This window comes from Muntiacus reevesi, chromosome 2 (assembly GCF_963930625.1).
Source record: "Muntiacus reevesi chromosome 2, mMunRee1.1, whole genome shotgun sequence".
NCBI lineage: Eukaryota > Metazoa > Chordata > Mammalia > Artiodactyla > Cervidae > Muntiacus > Muntiacus reevesi.
The window spans coordinates 252,179,946-252,195,632 of NC_089250.1; the positions used below are offsets into that span (position 1 = coordinate 252,179,946).

The window sequence follows — 15,687 nt, forward strand, 5'->3', positions numbered from 1 at the left end:
TAGTTAGAGCTGCTGGATTGTTACTATTCAGACCTGTTGGGCACAAGGACACATTAGAATAAAGAGTCATTTGTGAGAAATGCCACTGGCTTTTATACAGCAGTTTTCTTTTTATCTGTACTTCGAAATTATGATTACAAGATATAACATAGAAAAGGTATTCCATGGCTAAGTGAGTTTGAGAAACACTGGGTTCCATGTTGTTTGAAAGGTTTATTTTGCTGTTAGACATCTAAAAATCTTTCATATGATAATGAGCATTATAAATCTCTAAGAGGGAGCCTTCCCCTTGGAGATATCCTTTGGAACTAATATTTAGTAGAATTGGTTATATGAGTCACTGGTAAAGATTGTCAGGACACTAATTCAGAGGCTGAGGTGATTATCATAGGTTACAAAGTTAGAGTAGGCTTTTTGAGAGCAGAGCCTTGAGTTGGATCTTGCAAGATGGAACTTTTGGAAAACAAAATTGGGGTTTCATTCAAGGCGTGGTTCATTTAGAGCTCCATTAATGGTTCAGTTTTGCTTGAAGTAAAGGATTCATGTAGGAAAATAAGGTTGGAGATGTGGATTGAAGCTGAATCTTTGCTCATGTCAGAAGACAATCTAGGGTTCAACTGAGCAAACGGATCTTCAGATATAATGAGTTAGACCAGAAAGAGGTTAAGTCAAGGTGAAAATATAGTCTTGGAAGAACAGGACATGTACCTGTAAAAGTAAGTCATACCCAAAGATGTGAGAAGATCAAGGAGGCATTACAAATCCCAAGCAAGTAAGTTGCTGAGTGGGACAGAGGCAGGGAGGAGCAATCAGTCAGGGCAGTCTTAGACATGGCTGGGAAGGCCCAGAGTATGGGCAGTCCAGGATTTTACTCAGCTGGTACAGAGAATCCAGGCTGATGACTGCTGTCCTTTTCTCATAGCCTTCTGGGAATGGGTGACTGGGATGGCAAAGATTGGTAGTCAAAAGGAGGTGGGAGGCCCACAGGTAAGGCTTGTACATATTAAATTCAGAAATAAAAAGACTAGGCTTCCTCAGATTTTCTTTTCTTCACGCACAAAACCCAAAGCTTCTCATTGCAGATGTTAAATGTGTTAATGTGTGGCATTTAATATGATTATTTTTGAATTCTAAAATAGGAACTGAATTGGGCACAAGGCATATTTTTACCATTAGGAAGAAAACCACTTTTTAAGATAGCAATACACAGATATGATATCTTTTAAATAAATGAGACTAATTTTGTTTATATTGTATGAAAAAAAATCTCCAGGAAAGGGATAATATTTGCTTAGTGTATAAGTGATGCTTATAGCATCTGTAATGATCAGGTTTTCTTCTCATGGTAGTATTTGTTAGCTGATTCTTGATAATTTTTGCAAATTGAACAATGAAGTCATGAATTTTTCCTAATGTCTTCCTTAGTGTTTTTCTGGTAAAAAAGAGAACTCAGTATCTGTTATAGTGAATTATTTATTGATATTAAACTTCCTTTTTTCCTACTTAGAGACCCTGATAATTCTATAGAAATACAGTTCTTCTAGGTGTAATGTAATCTTACCTAGTAAATTACTTTTGAAGTTATTTGATGGGAAAATTCTGTAACATTAGATTCTTGATTCAGATATGAACTATGAGTATTTTCCACCATTGAGATTTTGGTTTTATGATACAGGTAAATGAATTCTGTGAGGGAGTTGGTAAAAGATTTATAGAAGAGATGAGATCTGACCTGAATATTGAAGGAAGGGTAAGATTTAAGAAAGGAAGAAGAATGTTTCCAGGTGGTAAAGTTATGAAAACAAAAGAGAACGTGTTAGGTTCATAGCATATTAAATAGCAATGAAACGATCGTTTGTCTGGAGCCGGTGGTCATGGAGAATATAAGAACTGAGACAGAGAAGGAGAGTTGGCATGTCCGGGCTGCGCTGGCAACCTGTTATGCTATGGCTGGCTGTCTCCTACAGTGTTTCTGTAAACACTGGGTCTGACAGGTGGTAGTGTATGTTCCCTGCAAAAAGGGAATTTTGCAGTCAAATAATTTTGGGAAATACTGGTTCAAGAGGCTGTGACTCTCAAAAGGCAAAGTGCAAACAGTATTTTCCCATGACAAGAGACCCTTTTTCACACAAAATGTATACTGGGGTCAGTGTTCTGTGGATCCTAGTTTGGTAACTGGTACTGAAGGTTTCTGAGAACTCAGTTCAGTTTTGGATCAGGCACAGGGTGTGTTCAGGGTGTTTCAGAAAAATTATCTTAGCATCCACTTGTAGATCAAATTGGAGGAGGATGAGAGTTGGGATGGGTAGTGCAGGTCAGGCAGGGAAATTCACTAATGCAGGGAGGGTCAGGAAGCTGAACATCTGCTGGCAAGTGGAGGGTGCTGTGTGAAGGTGATGTTGACCTGAAACATCCTGGTGACAGTCAGAAAGCAATGGAAATGGCAGATGTAAGAGATGCTCAAAACAAAGATACCAAAGTGCTTTTTGGTAGACTGGCCATTGAGGGTGAGACATGGTGAGGAATCACATGTCTTCTCAGATCTGAACTAGAGTGACTGGGAGAATTATGACTTTAATAGGAACTGGCAAGCCAGAAGTCCTGGGTTTTTCTCCTAGCTTTGCCGATAGCAAATGTGACCTTAAGCAAGCCATTTCGTCTCCTTTGGCATCAGTTGCCTCATACACCAGATAAGGATATTTGGGTAGGGTGTGTTGATGCTTTGTGCCTAGTAGGTTATGACTGTCTAGGTTGACAGACTCTGAGCTCCTTAAAATCAAGAAGTGCCTTATCCTTATCTGTACCCCGTGCATAGCACAGTTCCAATTAATGGGTGGAAGAAGGAACAAATGAACAAATGGAAATAAGTTAATGATGATTAATTTGGTTCTGAATTTGAGATGACACTAGATGTTCAAATAATTTTGAAAATACAGTACTTAATTTGTGGGATGGAAATCAGGTCTGGAGGCAAGATTTGCGAGTATCCTTTGGAGGTCTTCATGGAAGGAAGAGTGGATGGAAATTCTAAAATAAGAATACAGCACAGAAAAAAATTTGCAGCAGGCCTAAGATAGCCCCCCGGTGCTCACCTTTAGAGGCCCTAGAAAGAGGGGAGAGGCTGTTACTTCACAGAGAAGGATGGCTAAGAGGAGAATCAGCTGACTGATAACTCACCAGGCTATCCTACATGTCTTTCTACCCTATTATGCCTTGTTCATCACCATTTTCTACTGAAAGATCTTCTGAATCTTGCTCATGTATAAGATCAGTTGTGCCATATGGCCACTATTTAACTTCAGACAGTTGAGTTATGCATCAGTGATTAGTTTTCTTTATTAGGATGTGATTCTTTTTAATTAGTTTCTTGATATGATATGAGTTCACAACAGAAGCAGAGATGATTAAAACCAAGCAGTGCCACCTACTGATCTAACAGTCAGTCCCTAATCGATGCCCTGTTCAAAAAATAAAATTAAAGGTTGATGTAGGGGTTTAGAGACTACCTTGCTTTCTGTTAGGTCCTTCAGCCTCTTTGTCCACTAAGGAAGGATATTTTCTTCAAATGAGGTAAACTTAAAAAATTAGTTTAAAAACCAAAAAGAAAAAAAATGGTACTTTAGGGTCTGAAAATAAGTAAAGAATGATATGCTTATTATTTCTCAGACCTTTGTCTATGTATCTGGTTCTTTAAATGCATCAGTTAAAATAGAGTTTAGTTTAGCCCTTATTGTTTTCCTTGCATATTGAGTATTTTATGGGAACATTGTTCCTACTTTAGAGGCTCTTTCAATTTAAAGCAAGTAGATTCAAGATTAAGAGATCAGTCACTGTCCATAAATTGCAAAAGGTGGTGAGGGTTTGAATTTAAATCACATTTTGTTTATATGATCTTGTGAGAAGTAGTTTGACTCAGTGCTGTAAGAATGATCCAAAACTCTGGAACTACAGGTTCTTACTCTATTCTATAACCTTTTCACCGCCTGACACCTGATTGGTTCCACTGTCTCAGTTCACTTTCTTCTCATTCTGCTCATTGAATACCATTGCTATAGGGTCTGTTGGCAGAATCTTGGGGAGTTATGCCTGGGCATCTTTGGATCTGGTGTGGTCACAGAGTGCAAAAGTGGAAGTTTGTCTTTTGAGAGACCCTTCTTCCATCAGAAGGGTGTGGGCAAAAACACAAGAAGTAGGCAGTTTTGGGCAGATACATGAAAACGGGATGGAAGGGATTTTTTTCAACTTAGTTGATAATTTATTGATATTCTAGTAGTAACCACTGATATTCTAATAGTAACAAAAATTGTTCTAGTCTTTAAAACATGTATATTACTGCTATTTATATCCAGTTCCTCATGTCAGTTCTTTTGATAACATCTCAAAATACTAATGTACTTAACCTGAAATTTCTCTTTATTTCTTACCTAGGGAAGGCACTAGGTTCTATAGAATGTTGATCATTTCTCAAGCCACCTGCATCCACACAGGTTTCTTTTCCCTTTGGAAAAGAACTGCAAAATTGAGTATATTATGCATGTTTTGTGCCTTCCAGAAAAACAAGTGAAATGGACTACTTTCAGAAATGTAATATTCTATTTTACTAGATGGACTCTAGCTGTACAGAATTTTGACAGTCTTATTCTCTCATTTCCTTTGCTTATGTCTCTTGAGTATCCTGAGTGAGAGAGATTTAAAGAAAAAAAAAAAAAACACAATTCTGAGGATTGAGAGGCAAAAGAATATTACAGGGCAAAAAGAGAGAATTAAGCTTTCGATTTCCATGGGCATCTAGGAGTCCTCTGAGACTTCACAGCACAGGTGTGGTAGCCTTGCTTCTGAACTCTGGTACTGCTAGCTCAGGTCACACTTTGAAAATGCAGCAATTTTCTGAATGTTGAACACTAGATATTTTCTCAAAAAGAAATGTCTGAGAATTTAAAGATATTTGCCCAAACTGGCCCTATCTGATTGACTGACTGACATCAGGGAAAACATTTCTGCTTCTTTTAGCAAGTGTCTTCCATCAAAGCAGACTTCATCCAGTATTCCTAGGAAGCTTCAGCTTAATTTAACTAAGCCTTTTAAAGGGAGAGAAACTTGATAATTTCTTTATTACCACGTAAGTAACAGTAAACCATGCTTTGTCGTCACCTAAGCCTGCAGAAAACAGGGGGTTCAGCAATTCAGACTTTGAAAGCACAGCTCAAATTTAGTTTACTTTATTTTTCCCAAATTGGCATAGCATGTGAGCTCAGCAGAACTATGGTTGGGTGGGAGCCCAGATGGCTAGCAAAGAGGAAGGATCGAGCTCTTTACTGCAAACCCCTTCCACTTCTTGTACCATTAGTCGTGAGTCACATTGCAAACATGTGGGCGCTGACTTCTTGGAAATGGACACCGGAAAGGAGAAAAGAGGACAGGGTTGTGCTGGGAACAAACTGTCCTTGACAAGTCATGGCTCTTCCGTCAGTGTGGTTTTCCCATTCTTCACCCTCCCTTTATTATTGTTCATCCTCTCAGATCTTTATGCTCAGCCAAATCTTTTCCATTTGTGCTGGTATATTCACTGCTGTATTTGAGAACCAGTGGAGGTGGAGGGAGACTTAGGGAGGTCTTAGAACCATCAAGGTTCCTCATGGCTTGTTGAATAAATTAAGACCCTTCTTTGCTGAAAGTGACGCAGGCCTGGCTCAATGCAGGAGCATCACCCACAGCTACCTCAGCTCCACAAAATCCTGCTGGAGTTTTCGCTGTACATGGGTTGGAGTATCTCACCCAAGAGAGATCTTTGGTGAAACATTCTCTGAGAGATGGTCAAATCTTTTTTTAAGATTTTTTTTTTTAGATGTAGACCATTTTTTAAAGTGGTCTACATTCAGTTTTTTAAATTGAATTTCTCACAATATTGTTTGTTTTGTGTTCTGGTTTTTTGGCCACAAGGCATGTGGGGTCTTAGGTCCCTGACCAGGTATGGACCCCATACCCCCTGTGTTGGAAGGTAAAATCTTAACCACTGGACCTCCAGGGAAGTCTCCCTGGGATAGCCAGATCTTAAAACCTTCTCTTAAAAACTTTTCTGATCAGAATCAAAACTTGCCTAAATTGACAATTTCCTCTCCCAGGAGATATACTGAAAGAGAAAAATCTCTTTGCTTGCCATGTGCCAGTTCAGTCTTTTCTTTCAATGATAATTAGAATAGTTTACCTTTAGTTTTTAGCTTCTATTTTTTCTTATTTCTCTTTGAGACACTTCTATTAATATTTGCCCCAGGTGACAATAAGGAGAACCTCCCATTGATCTGGAAGGTTCTAAGAAAGTCATTGTGGATTATAGCTGCTCATCAGTACTTCTATTTTTTTCTCTTACTGTCTAATAGAAATCTGACTTTAAGGGGATATTTTTATTTCCCAAGAGAAATTCTTTAAATTTTCCTTAAAAACGATAAGATAGCTGAAAATATTTGTTCCATTCTACCCAAAAAATGTTTCCATTTTGGTAGAACATTATGAAATTCGTGGCACATTATAGCTGCTCTTGAAGTCATTATTCAGGAAACTTGTTCTGAATTGGCTGTACCCTGACGCGACCAGGAAAGCTTGGTGAAGATCTTCCAGTGTACTTCTCAAGAGCTGCTCCATGCTAATGTTGACTGTGTCATTCATAGGAACCTCCTGCGAGTCACCTTCCAAAGTACCTGAATGTTTGAGTATGCAGCATGTCCTACTATGTCCACTGGACGAACACCAGGTCCCACTGGCTTCAATTAAGCCTGTTTGTTGGTTGTAGTGTTTTTAAATTTCTCCTGGCAGTTTTTAAAAGCAGAGGCCTCACGTTTTGTTATAATTGCAGCAGGGTTCAGGAAATTAAAGAAAAAAGTACTGCAGAATCCCAGCTCTGCCACCTAACTGTTGATGCAGCCTGGGGTGAGATACTAACTTCTCCTTGCCTTGATTTTCACATGTTTAAAATGGGGATAATATCACTTCACAAGGTTGTAAAGATTGAACTAGATAGTGTACCTCAGCACTTAACACAGTACTGGGAACATGAGCTCTCACTTAACAGCAAATATAATGATTTGAAGTTAAATACAGTTCAGTCTTGCTGCTGTTAAGTCTCTTCAGTCGTGTCTGACTGTGCGACCCCACAGACGGCAGCCCACCAGGCTCCTATCCCTGGGATTCTCCAGGCAAGGATACTGGAGTGGGTTGCCATTTCTTTCTCCAATGCGTGAAAGTGAAGTCGCTCAGTCATGTCCGACTCATAGTGACCCCATGGACCACAGCCCACCAGGTTCCTCCGTCCATGGGATTTTCCAGGCAAGAGTACTGGAGTGCGGTGCCATTGCCTTCTCACAATTCAGTCTTATGTTGTGTCTAATATCTTGCCAGATTAGAGAGTATGACTGGAAAATGTAACATTTGAGCAGGCAAGCATTTGGATTACTCTTCTAAGTGTAAGTTGGGAATTAAAATGCAGCTATTTTATGATAAATATAGGCAGAATCTTATTGTAAACTACTTTCCAGATAAACCAATGTATCCATGTATGTATGTATGTATGCTCAGTTGCTCAGTGGTGTCCAACTCTTTGCAACCCTATGCACTGTAGTCCACCAGGCTTGTCGTCCATGGGATTTTCCAGGGAGAAATACTGGAGGGAGTTACAGCCCATTCTTCTTGCACTTTGGGCTTTGATTTTCAAAATTTTTCAAGAAATAGTTCTTCATTGGAAAGAAGGAAGGAAGGAGATGGGTAACAGAGAGGAGGGGAAAAGGTGATTTTAAAGTATTTTATTTTTATGTAAAGATTTTCAATAGAGAATTTTTAAGTCAGTTCAGTCACTCAGTCATGTCTAACTCTGCGAATCCATGGACTACAGCGCACCAGGCTTCCCTGTCCATCACCAACTTCCGGAGTCTGCTCAAACTCATGTCCATCAAGTAGGTGATGTCATCCAATCGTCTCATCCTCTGTTATCCCCTTCTCCTCCTGTTGTCAGTATTGCCCAGCATCAGGGTCTTTTCCAATGAGTCGGTTCTTGGCATCATGTGGCCAAAGTATTGCAGCTTCAGCATCAGTCCTTCCAATGAATATTCAGGACTGATTTCCTTTAGGATTGACTAGTTTGATCTCCTTGTTCCAAGGAATCTCCAAGGGACTCTCAAGAGTCTTCAACACCACAGTTCAAAAGCATCAACTCTTTGGCACTCAACTTTTTTTATGGTCCAGCTCTCACATCCATACATGACTACTGGAACAAGCATAGCTTTGACTGGATGGACCTTTGTTGGCAGAGTAATGTCTCTGCTTTTCAGTATGCTGTCTAGGTTGGTTAGAGCTTTTCTTCCAAGGAGGAAGTGTCTTTTAATTTCATGGCTGCAGTCACCATCTGCAGTGATTTTGGAGCCCAAGAAAATAAAGTCTGTCATGGTTTCCATTGTTTTCCCATCTATTTGCCATGAAGTGATAGGACCAGATGCCATGATCTTAGTTTAACAATGTTGAGTTTTAAGCCAACTTTTTCACTCTCCTTTTTCACTTTCATCAAGAGGCTCTTTAGCTCCTTTTGCTTTCTGCCATAAGGGTGGTGTCATCTGCATATCTGAGGTTATTGATAGTTCTCCTGGCCATCTTGATTCCAGCTTGTGTTTCATCCAGTCTGGCATTTTGCATGATATACTCTGCATATAAGTTAAATAAGCAGGGTGACAATATTCAGTCTTGATGTACTCCTTTCCCAATTTGGAATCAATCTGCTCTTCCATGTCTGGTTCTAACTGTTGTTTCTTGACCTACATACAGATTTCTCAGGAGGCAGGTAAAGTGTTCTGGTATTCCCATCTCTTGAAGAATTTTCCAGTTTGTTGTGACCCACATAGTCAGAGGCTTTGGCGTAGTCAATAAGGCAGAAATAGATGTTTTTCTGGAACTCCCTTGCTTTTTCAATGATCCAACGGATGTTGGCAATATGATCTCTGTGTTCTCTGCCCTTTCTAAATCCAACTTGAACATCTGGAAATTTTCACTTCATGTACTGTTGAAGCCTAGCTTAGAGAATTTTGAGCATCACTTTGCTAGTATGTGAGGTGAGTGCAATTGTACAGTATTTTGAACATTCTTTGGCATTGCCTTTCTTTGGGAATGGAATGAAAACTGACCTTTTCCAGTCTTGTGGCCACTGCTGAGTGTTCCAAATTTGTTGGCATCTTGAATGCAGCATCATGTTTTAGGAATTGAAATAGCTCAGCTGGACTTCTACCACCTCCACTAGCTTTGTTTGTAGTGATGCTTCCTAAGGCCCACTTGACTTCACATTCCAGGATGTCTGGCTCTAGGTGAGGGATCACACCATCATGATTATCTGGGTCATGAAGATCTTTTTTGTAGAGCTCTTCTGTGTATACTTGCCACCTCTTCTTAATATCTTCTGCTTCTGTTAGGTCCATACTGTTTCTGTCCTTTATTGTGCCCATCTAAGAGGAGAGTGAAAAAGCTGGCTTAAAACTCAATATTAAAAAATCTAAGATTATAGCATCCGGTCCCATCACTTCATGCAAATAGATGGGGAAACAATGGAAACAGTGACAGACTATTTTCTTGGGCTCCAAAATCACTGCAGATGGTGACTGCAGCCATGAAATTAAAAGACGCTTGCTCCTTGGAAGAAAAGCTTATGACCAACCTAAACAGCATATTAAAAAGCAGAGACATTAGTTTGCCTACAAAGGTCTGTCTAGTCAAAGCTATGGTTTTTCCAGTAGTCATGTATGGATGTGAGAGCTGGACCATAATGAAAACTGAGCACTGAAGAATGATGCTTTTGAATTGTGGTGTTGGAGAAGACTCTTGAGAGTCCCTTGGACTGCAAGGAGATCCAACCAATCCATCCTAAGGAAATCAGTCCCGAATATTCACTGGAAGGACTGATGCTGAAGTTGCAATACTTTGACCACCTGATGCCAAGAACTGACTCATTGGAAAAGACCATGATGCTGGGCAGTATTGAAGGCAGGAGAAGAGGACGACAGAGGATGAGATGGTTGGCATCACCGACTCAATGAATATGAATTCGAGCAGACTCCAGGAGTTGGTGATGGAAAGGGAAGCCTGGCATGCTGCAGTCCATGAGGTTGCAAAGAGTCGGACTTGACTGAGCAACTGAACTGAACTGAACTTGCATGAAATATTCCCTTGGTATCTCTAATTTTCTTGAAGAAATATCTAGTCTTTCCCATTCTATTGTTTTCCTCTATTTCTTTTAATTGATCACTAGGAAAGCTTTCTTATCTCTCTTTTCCATTTTTTTGGAACTCTGCATTCAGATGGGTATCTTTCCTTTTCTTCTTTGTCTTTGGCTTCTTTTCTCTGCTATTTGTAAGGCCTCCTCAGACAACCATTTTGCTGTTTTGCATTTCTTTTTCTTGGGGATGGTCTTGTTCCTAGTCTTCTGTACAATATCATGAACCTCTGTCCATAGTTCTTCAGGCACTGTGTCTATCAGATCTAATCCATTGAATCTATTTGTCACTTCTACTGTACAATTGTAAGGGATTTGATTTAGGTCGTATCTGAATGGTCTAATGGTTTTCCCTACTTTCTTCAATTTAAATCTGAATTTAGCAATAAGTAGCTCATGATCTGAGCCACAGCCAGCTCCCAGTCTTGTTTTTGCTGGCTGTATAGAGCTTCTCCCTCTTCAGCTGCAAAGGATAGAATCAATCTGATTTTGGTATTGACCATCTGTTGATGTCCATGTGTAGAGTCACCTCTTGTGTTGTTGGAAGAGGGTGTTTTCTGTGACCAGTGCATTCTCTTGGCAAAACTCTTATTAGCCTTTGCCCTGCTTCATTTTGTACTCCAATGCCAAATTTGCCTGTAACTTCAGGTATCTCTTGACTTCCTACTTTTGCATTCCAGTCCCCTATGATGAAAAGGGCAGCTTTTTTGGTGTAAGTTCTAGGAGGTCTTGTAGGTCATCATAGAGACATCGTAGAGAATTTTTAAAGGTCCTATTTGATCATTGCCAATATCATCTTTTAAGGAGATCATTTTAATGGGATACCCTTCTCATGATCATATTAATTGCTTATCATGAACCAGTGGCTGTATGATCATAAACAGCTTTCAAAACGTCTCCAAACTGTCCCTCTCAAGACACTTGGTTGTTCTTGTCCCAGTAGTTCCATTTCAAGAAATATTTAATATTTGGACCAAAAACACAAACATAGCAAATTAACTTTAAACTTGAAAATTCAAAGTTGATTTCTTCCGGCAGGTCACTTGATTGATAAGTGAAATGTAGTGGTGGTTCTGAGGGGAAAACAAAAGATTAAGACCAAGAAGGAAGATCATTACAGTAAAACAGAAGGTCATTTTGCCAATTATTTTCAGCAAACAAGATAATGGGCATCTGCAGATTATATTCTACGTTCTCAGTCTCTCATTTGGAGCAGGAAAATGGACAACGATGCGAAAGGAGTCGTCTGTGGAAGGCAAAGGAGAACAGCAGGGGGTTCTGCGTGATGAGGCTGGTTTCACAGGCCTGGGAGGAAATGATACTGATGTCAGAGCCAGCGGGGAACATTCTGAATGTTTTGGCTCTCAGAAAGAAACTTTAGAACTGAGCAATAAAGAAAGAAAAATTCTTTTCAGAGATGACATAAATGACAGTAGTTAACTTCAGAAATGTCTGAAAAGTAATATGAAGTATATCAAAGATACATAAGTAAAAACGGGGTCATCTTAGGCTGATGACCTGTTTCTGGTATTTGCACTCTGATTTGGTAGGAAATGCTGTAGTGAGTTTTTGCTGTAAAAAAAAAAAATTAAGTTCTTTAACTTTTATTTTAATTCCAACTGAAAAATAAAAGTATCCTTTTACAATGTTCCTAACTCCTTGAAATGACCTTATGTGAGAAGCATCCCTCTGTGACAGGAAACTGAATGACCACACTTCTGTTTTTACAGATACACTCAGCACTCTTAATGCACAGTAGCTGCTACAAGCCCAGGAGAGGCTTTAGAACAGGATTTGTCCTTGAATTATCTCCTGGGGCTCAATAAAAGCTCTAAATTACTAGCAGATGTCATAGACACAACAAAGCCACTGCAGCCTAGGATGAGAAAGCACGGTACCCACAGTTGCATTCGCCCAGTGTGAACAGCCGGTGGGCTCAGATTCTCTCACATTGTTCTTCCCTCACCAGGCAGAAGGGTTTCTCAGCCTCTAGGTCATCCATATCGGATGGTCTGCTCCTGGATCACATCCAGATGTTACTGCTCCTTCCTCTGGGAGATTCTGACTGCCTCTCTGGAGCATGTCTGTCCCACCTTTTCCCAACTCATCAGTTGGAGGAAGGCATGGCAGCTCACTCCAGTATTCTTGCCTGGAGAATCCCCATGGACAGAGAAGCCTGGCAGACTATAGTCCATGGGGTTGCAAAGAGTCAGACATGACTGAGTGACTAAGCACAATCTGATAATCAGACTTCTTAGAAGATGGAGTGTGCCAAAGTGCCTCTGGGATAATACTTAAGTGTATTGCCTTCTTGTGTGCACATGGGCCCTGAATTTTGTTGCTTGAATATTGTTTTGGTTTGGACCAGCCCAAACCATAAGACTTGAATTTATCCACAGGTACTGAGCTTATCTGTCTTCCAACATATCCTTTTTGGGGCATTTCCTACCATTTTGGTGAGGCTTTTCTAGTAGAAATTTTCTAGGGATCCAAGATGACATCTGTGGTCAAGCAGTTTGAATGGGAACAGGTTAGCTGTGTCCATTATACACTTCCAAACAAAGCAGAGCCTGATCCCTCCAGGGGAATACATTTGTCTTGTGGGTTAGGAGTAAGCCCAGGTCTTCATTCTAAGATGGACTACCCACTGATATACCACGGAATGGATGAACCACCTTTTCTGCTTGTCCTCTCTGCTCATTTTAGCCACAAACATTCCCAGCACTCCATATCACCAGAATCCCCACAAATCAAAATGGGCCAGGTATTCACTATATATCAGAAGAGAGCAGATACCAGCTACAAGTTTAGAAAAGGGCTACAGTGAGATGCCCAAATAAGCGAAAGTGCTTAGGACTTCCCTATTCCCTGCATGATCTCAGAAGTCCTTGTCAGATCTAAGACTGTATGACTTTTGGGTTCCAGGTGAGAAGAAGATAGCAGAAATAGGTTGCAAAGATGAATAGGCAACTGTCAATAACTCCACATTGTGCAAACTGAATGGATACAACCAATTCAATAAACATGTTGAACACTTACTATGAGTCACCTCTGGCTTAGGTGGTGGAGATAGAATAGCACCTACCCTCATGGAGCCTTCATTCTAGTGGGCTGAAGGGATGTGAGAGCTCCCAGGACCCACGTAACCCCCACAGCCCTCACTGCTCCTTCTTGGAACCTCTGTGCCCTTTATTCTCCTGAAGCAGAGGGATACAGCCTGAGCAACACACTCACCAGACAGTAACCTTCATAAGCAAACCCAAATTGACTCTAGTTTTCTCTTCCTTGCCCTCTTGTTTGATAGCTGCATTTTAAACCACTTTCATGTCTGCCTAATTCTTTATTCCAGCACTATGTTCATGTCAAGTCAAAATGGAACTAGAACATGCCTGTGGGATTGTCTGAAACTGGATCCCAATTATTTATCATCACATTCCTTAGTTTTTTATTTAGTTGGTAGGACTACTTATACATTTTTGGATGTATCAGCTTATCACTGATACTCTACTTGGCCTTATTTATAAAAATCGTAGGGAAAAAACACATTTTCTTCCCTATTTTTTCTGATATTTTCATCTTAGTCATTCCAAGTGGCAAAAGAATAACATCAATCATAGCAAGCTGTTATTTGCTGAGTTCTTACTGTGTATTAAATGTGGGTCAAAAGCATTTGACCTCATGATCCCTCATCAGAAGTTAGGAAACCCTTTGAGGCAGGTCCTATAACATGTCCTTTTACAGCCCTGAGAGGTTGCATGGTTTGTAGAAAATATTTTTCAAAGGGTATCTCAAGGGGATTCTGATATTGTCGTATGTTGCATTACAGTTTCAAACCTGTTTTCTTATTATGACTTTTCAGTAGTTTGAGTTAAAATGAGAATTAATATCACACAGGATCAGAACCAGAGTTCGATTTGGCCATCGTTCTGCCTCAGACCATTGCTGTTTTCACAAAATAAGAGTATTTCTTTATGCTGTCACTCAAAGGTTCGGAATGAGGTTTCTCCATCAAGTGAATTAGATACTTCTTTGCGTGTGAAAAGCAATATCTGGATCTTATGTAGTTAAAGCACAGATAGCACTTACCACATATATTTTAAGATATCTGTGTACATTTTTATCATCCCTCTAAGAGATGAGCTCCATGCAATCTTAGACCATGCCTTTCTTAATCTCTGAAGCCCAATGCTGTACACGCATTGGCATACAATGAATGTTAGTTGAATCTGCAAACTTTAGAAAATGCCCTAAGTATTCTAACTTCCTTTAGTAACTAATTATGAATCCATTTACTCAATGAAATGATCTTTGAAGCTTTTTTCCAGCTTGTATCACCTCTTAACAAATACTAGAAATTTCCTATCTATTGGGTAAAGTTGTGCTTCCTTTTATTTTTTGTCAAAATATTGCCTTCAAATTTCCTAGAGTTATAATAATAGCATTTAAAAGCAGTGTCTTCCCTTCATCATATTGTTTTTTAATTATTCTTTCATGTTTTTAGGAAGGCGATGTCTGGCCCAATTCATCCGCTGAAATCACTGTGTACTTTAATCCCCGGGAAGCCAGGCTCTACCAGCAGACCGTCTACTGTGACATTTCGGGTAAAGACTTCCTTCATGTGGTAAATTCAGGTTACCAAGTGCTCAGAGCATAAAGTGATAAAGTGCTGTGTGTGTGAGAATATTGGCGTTTATGTGCAGTACATGATATCGGGAGGAGAATAATAGAGGCAAGTTATGCACTTCATACGTCTTTCTAGAACAGATCGAACTTTATAATTGTGGTGTCCTGGGTGGGGATGGAAAACCACAGATCTAGGTTACCCCTTGATTTTTAGAACACTAAGAATATTAGCTGGAATCCTCTTGCTTTTTCTATGATCCAAGCAAGAGAATTCCAACTAATATTCTTATTGCTCTATAAATCAAGGAATAATTTGGATCATAGAAAAAGCAAGAGAATTCCAGGAAAGCATCTATTTCTGCTTCACTATGGTGAAGCCTTTGACTGTGTGGATCACAACAAACTGGAAAATTCTTCAAGAGGTGGGAATACCAGAACACCTTACTTGCCTCCTGAGAAATCTGTATGCAGGTCAAGAAACAACAGTTAGAACCAGACATGGAACAGAGGATTGGTCCAAATTGGGAAAGGAGTACGCCAAGGCTGTATATTGTCACCTTGCTTATTTAACTTATATGCAGAGTATGTCATGTGATATGCCAGACTGGATGACATGCAATCTGGAATCAAGATTGCCAGGAGAATATCAGTAACCTCAGATAGGCAGATGACACCACCCTTATGGCAGAAAGCGAAGAGGAACTAAAGAGCCTGTTGATGAAAGTGAAAGAGGAGAGTTAAAAAGCTGGCTTAAAACTCAACATTCAGAAAAGTACAATCATGGCATGTGGTCCTATCACTTCATGGCAAATAGATGGCAGAAC

General features: G+C 39.8%; 1 protein-coding gene across 1 annotated transcript in view; it reads left to right on the top strand.

Moving 5' to 3' along the window:
• LOC136157472 (hydrocephalus-inducing protein homolog) overlaps positions 1-15,687 on the top strand; it is a 162,061-nt gene that overhangs the window by 96,470 nt on the left and 49,904 nt on the right. The window contains exon 10 of the mRNA XM_065919346.1: positions 14,742-14,841. Coding sequence (XP_065775418.1) covers positions 14,742-14,841 — 100 coding nt within the window. The remainder of the gene's footprint in view (positions 1-14,741; positions 14,842-15,687) is intronic.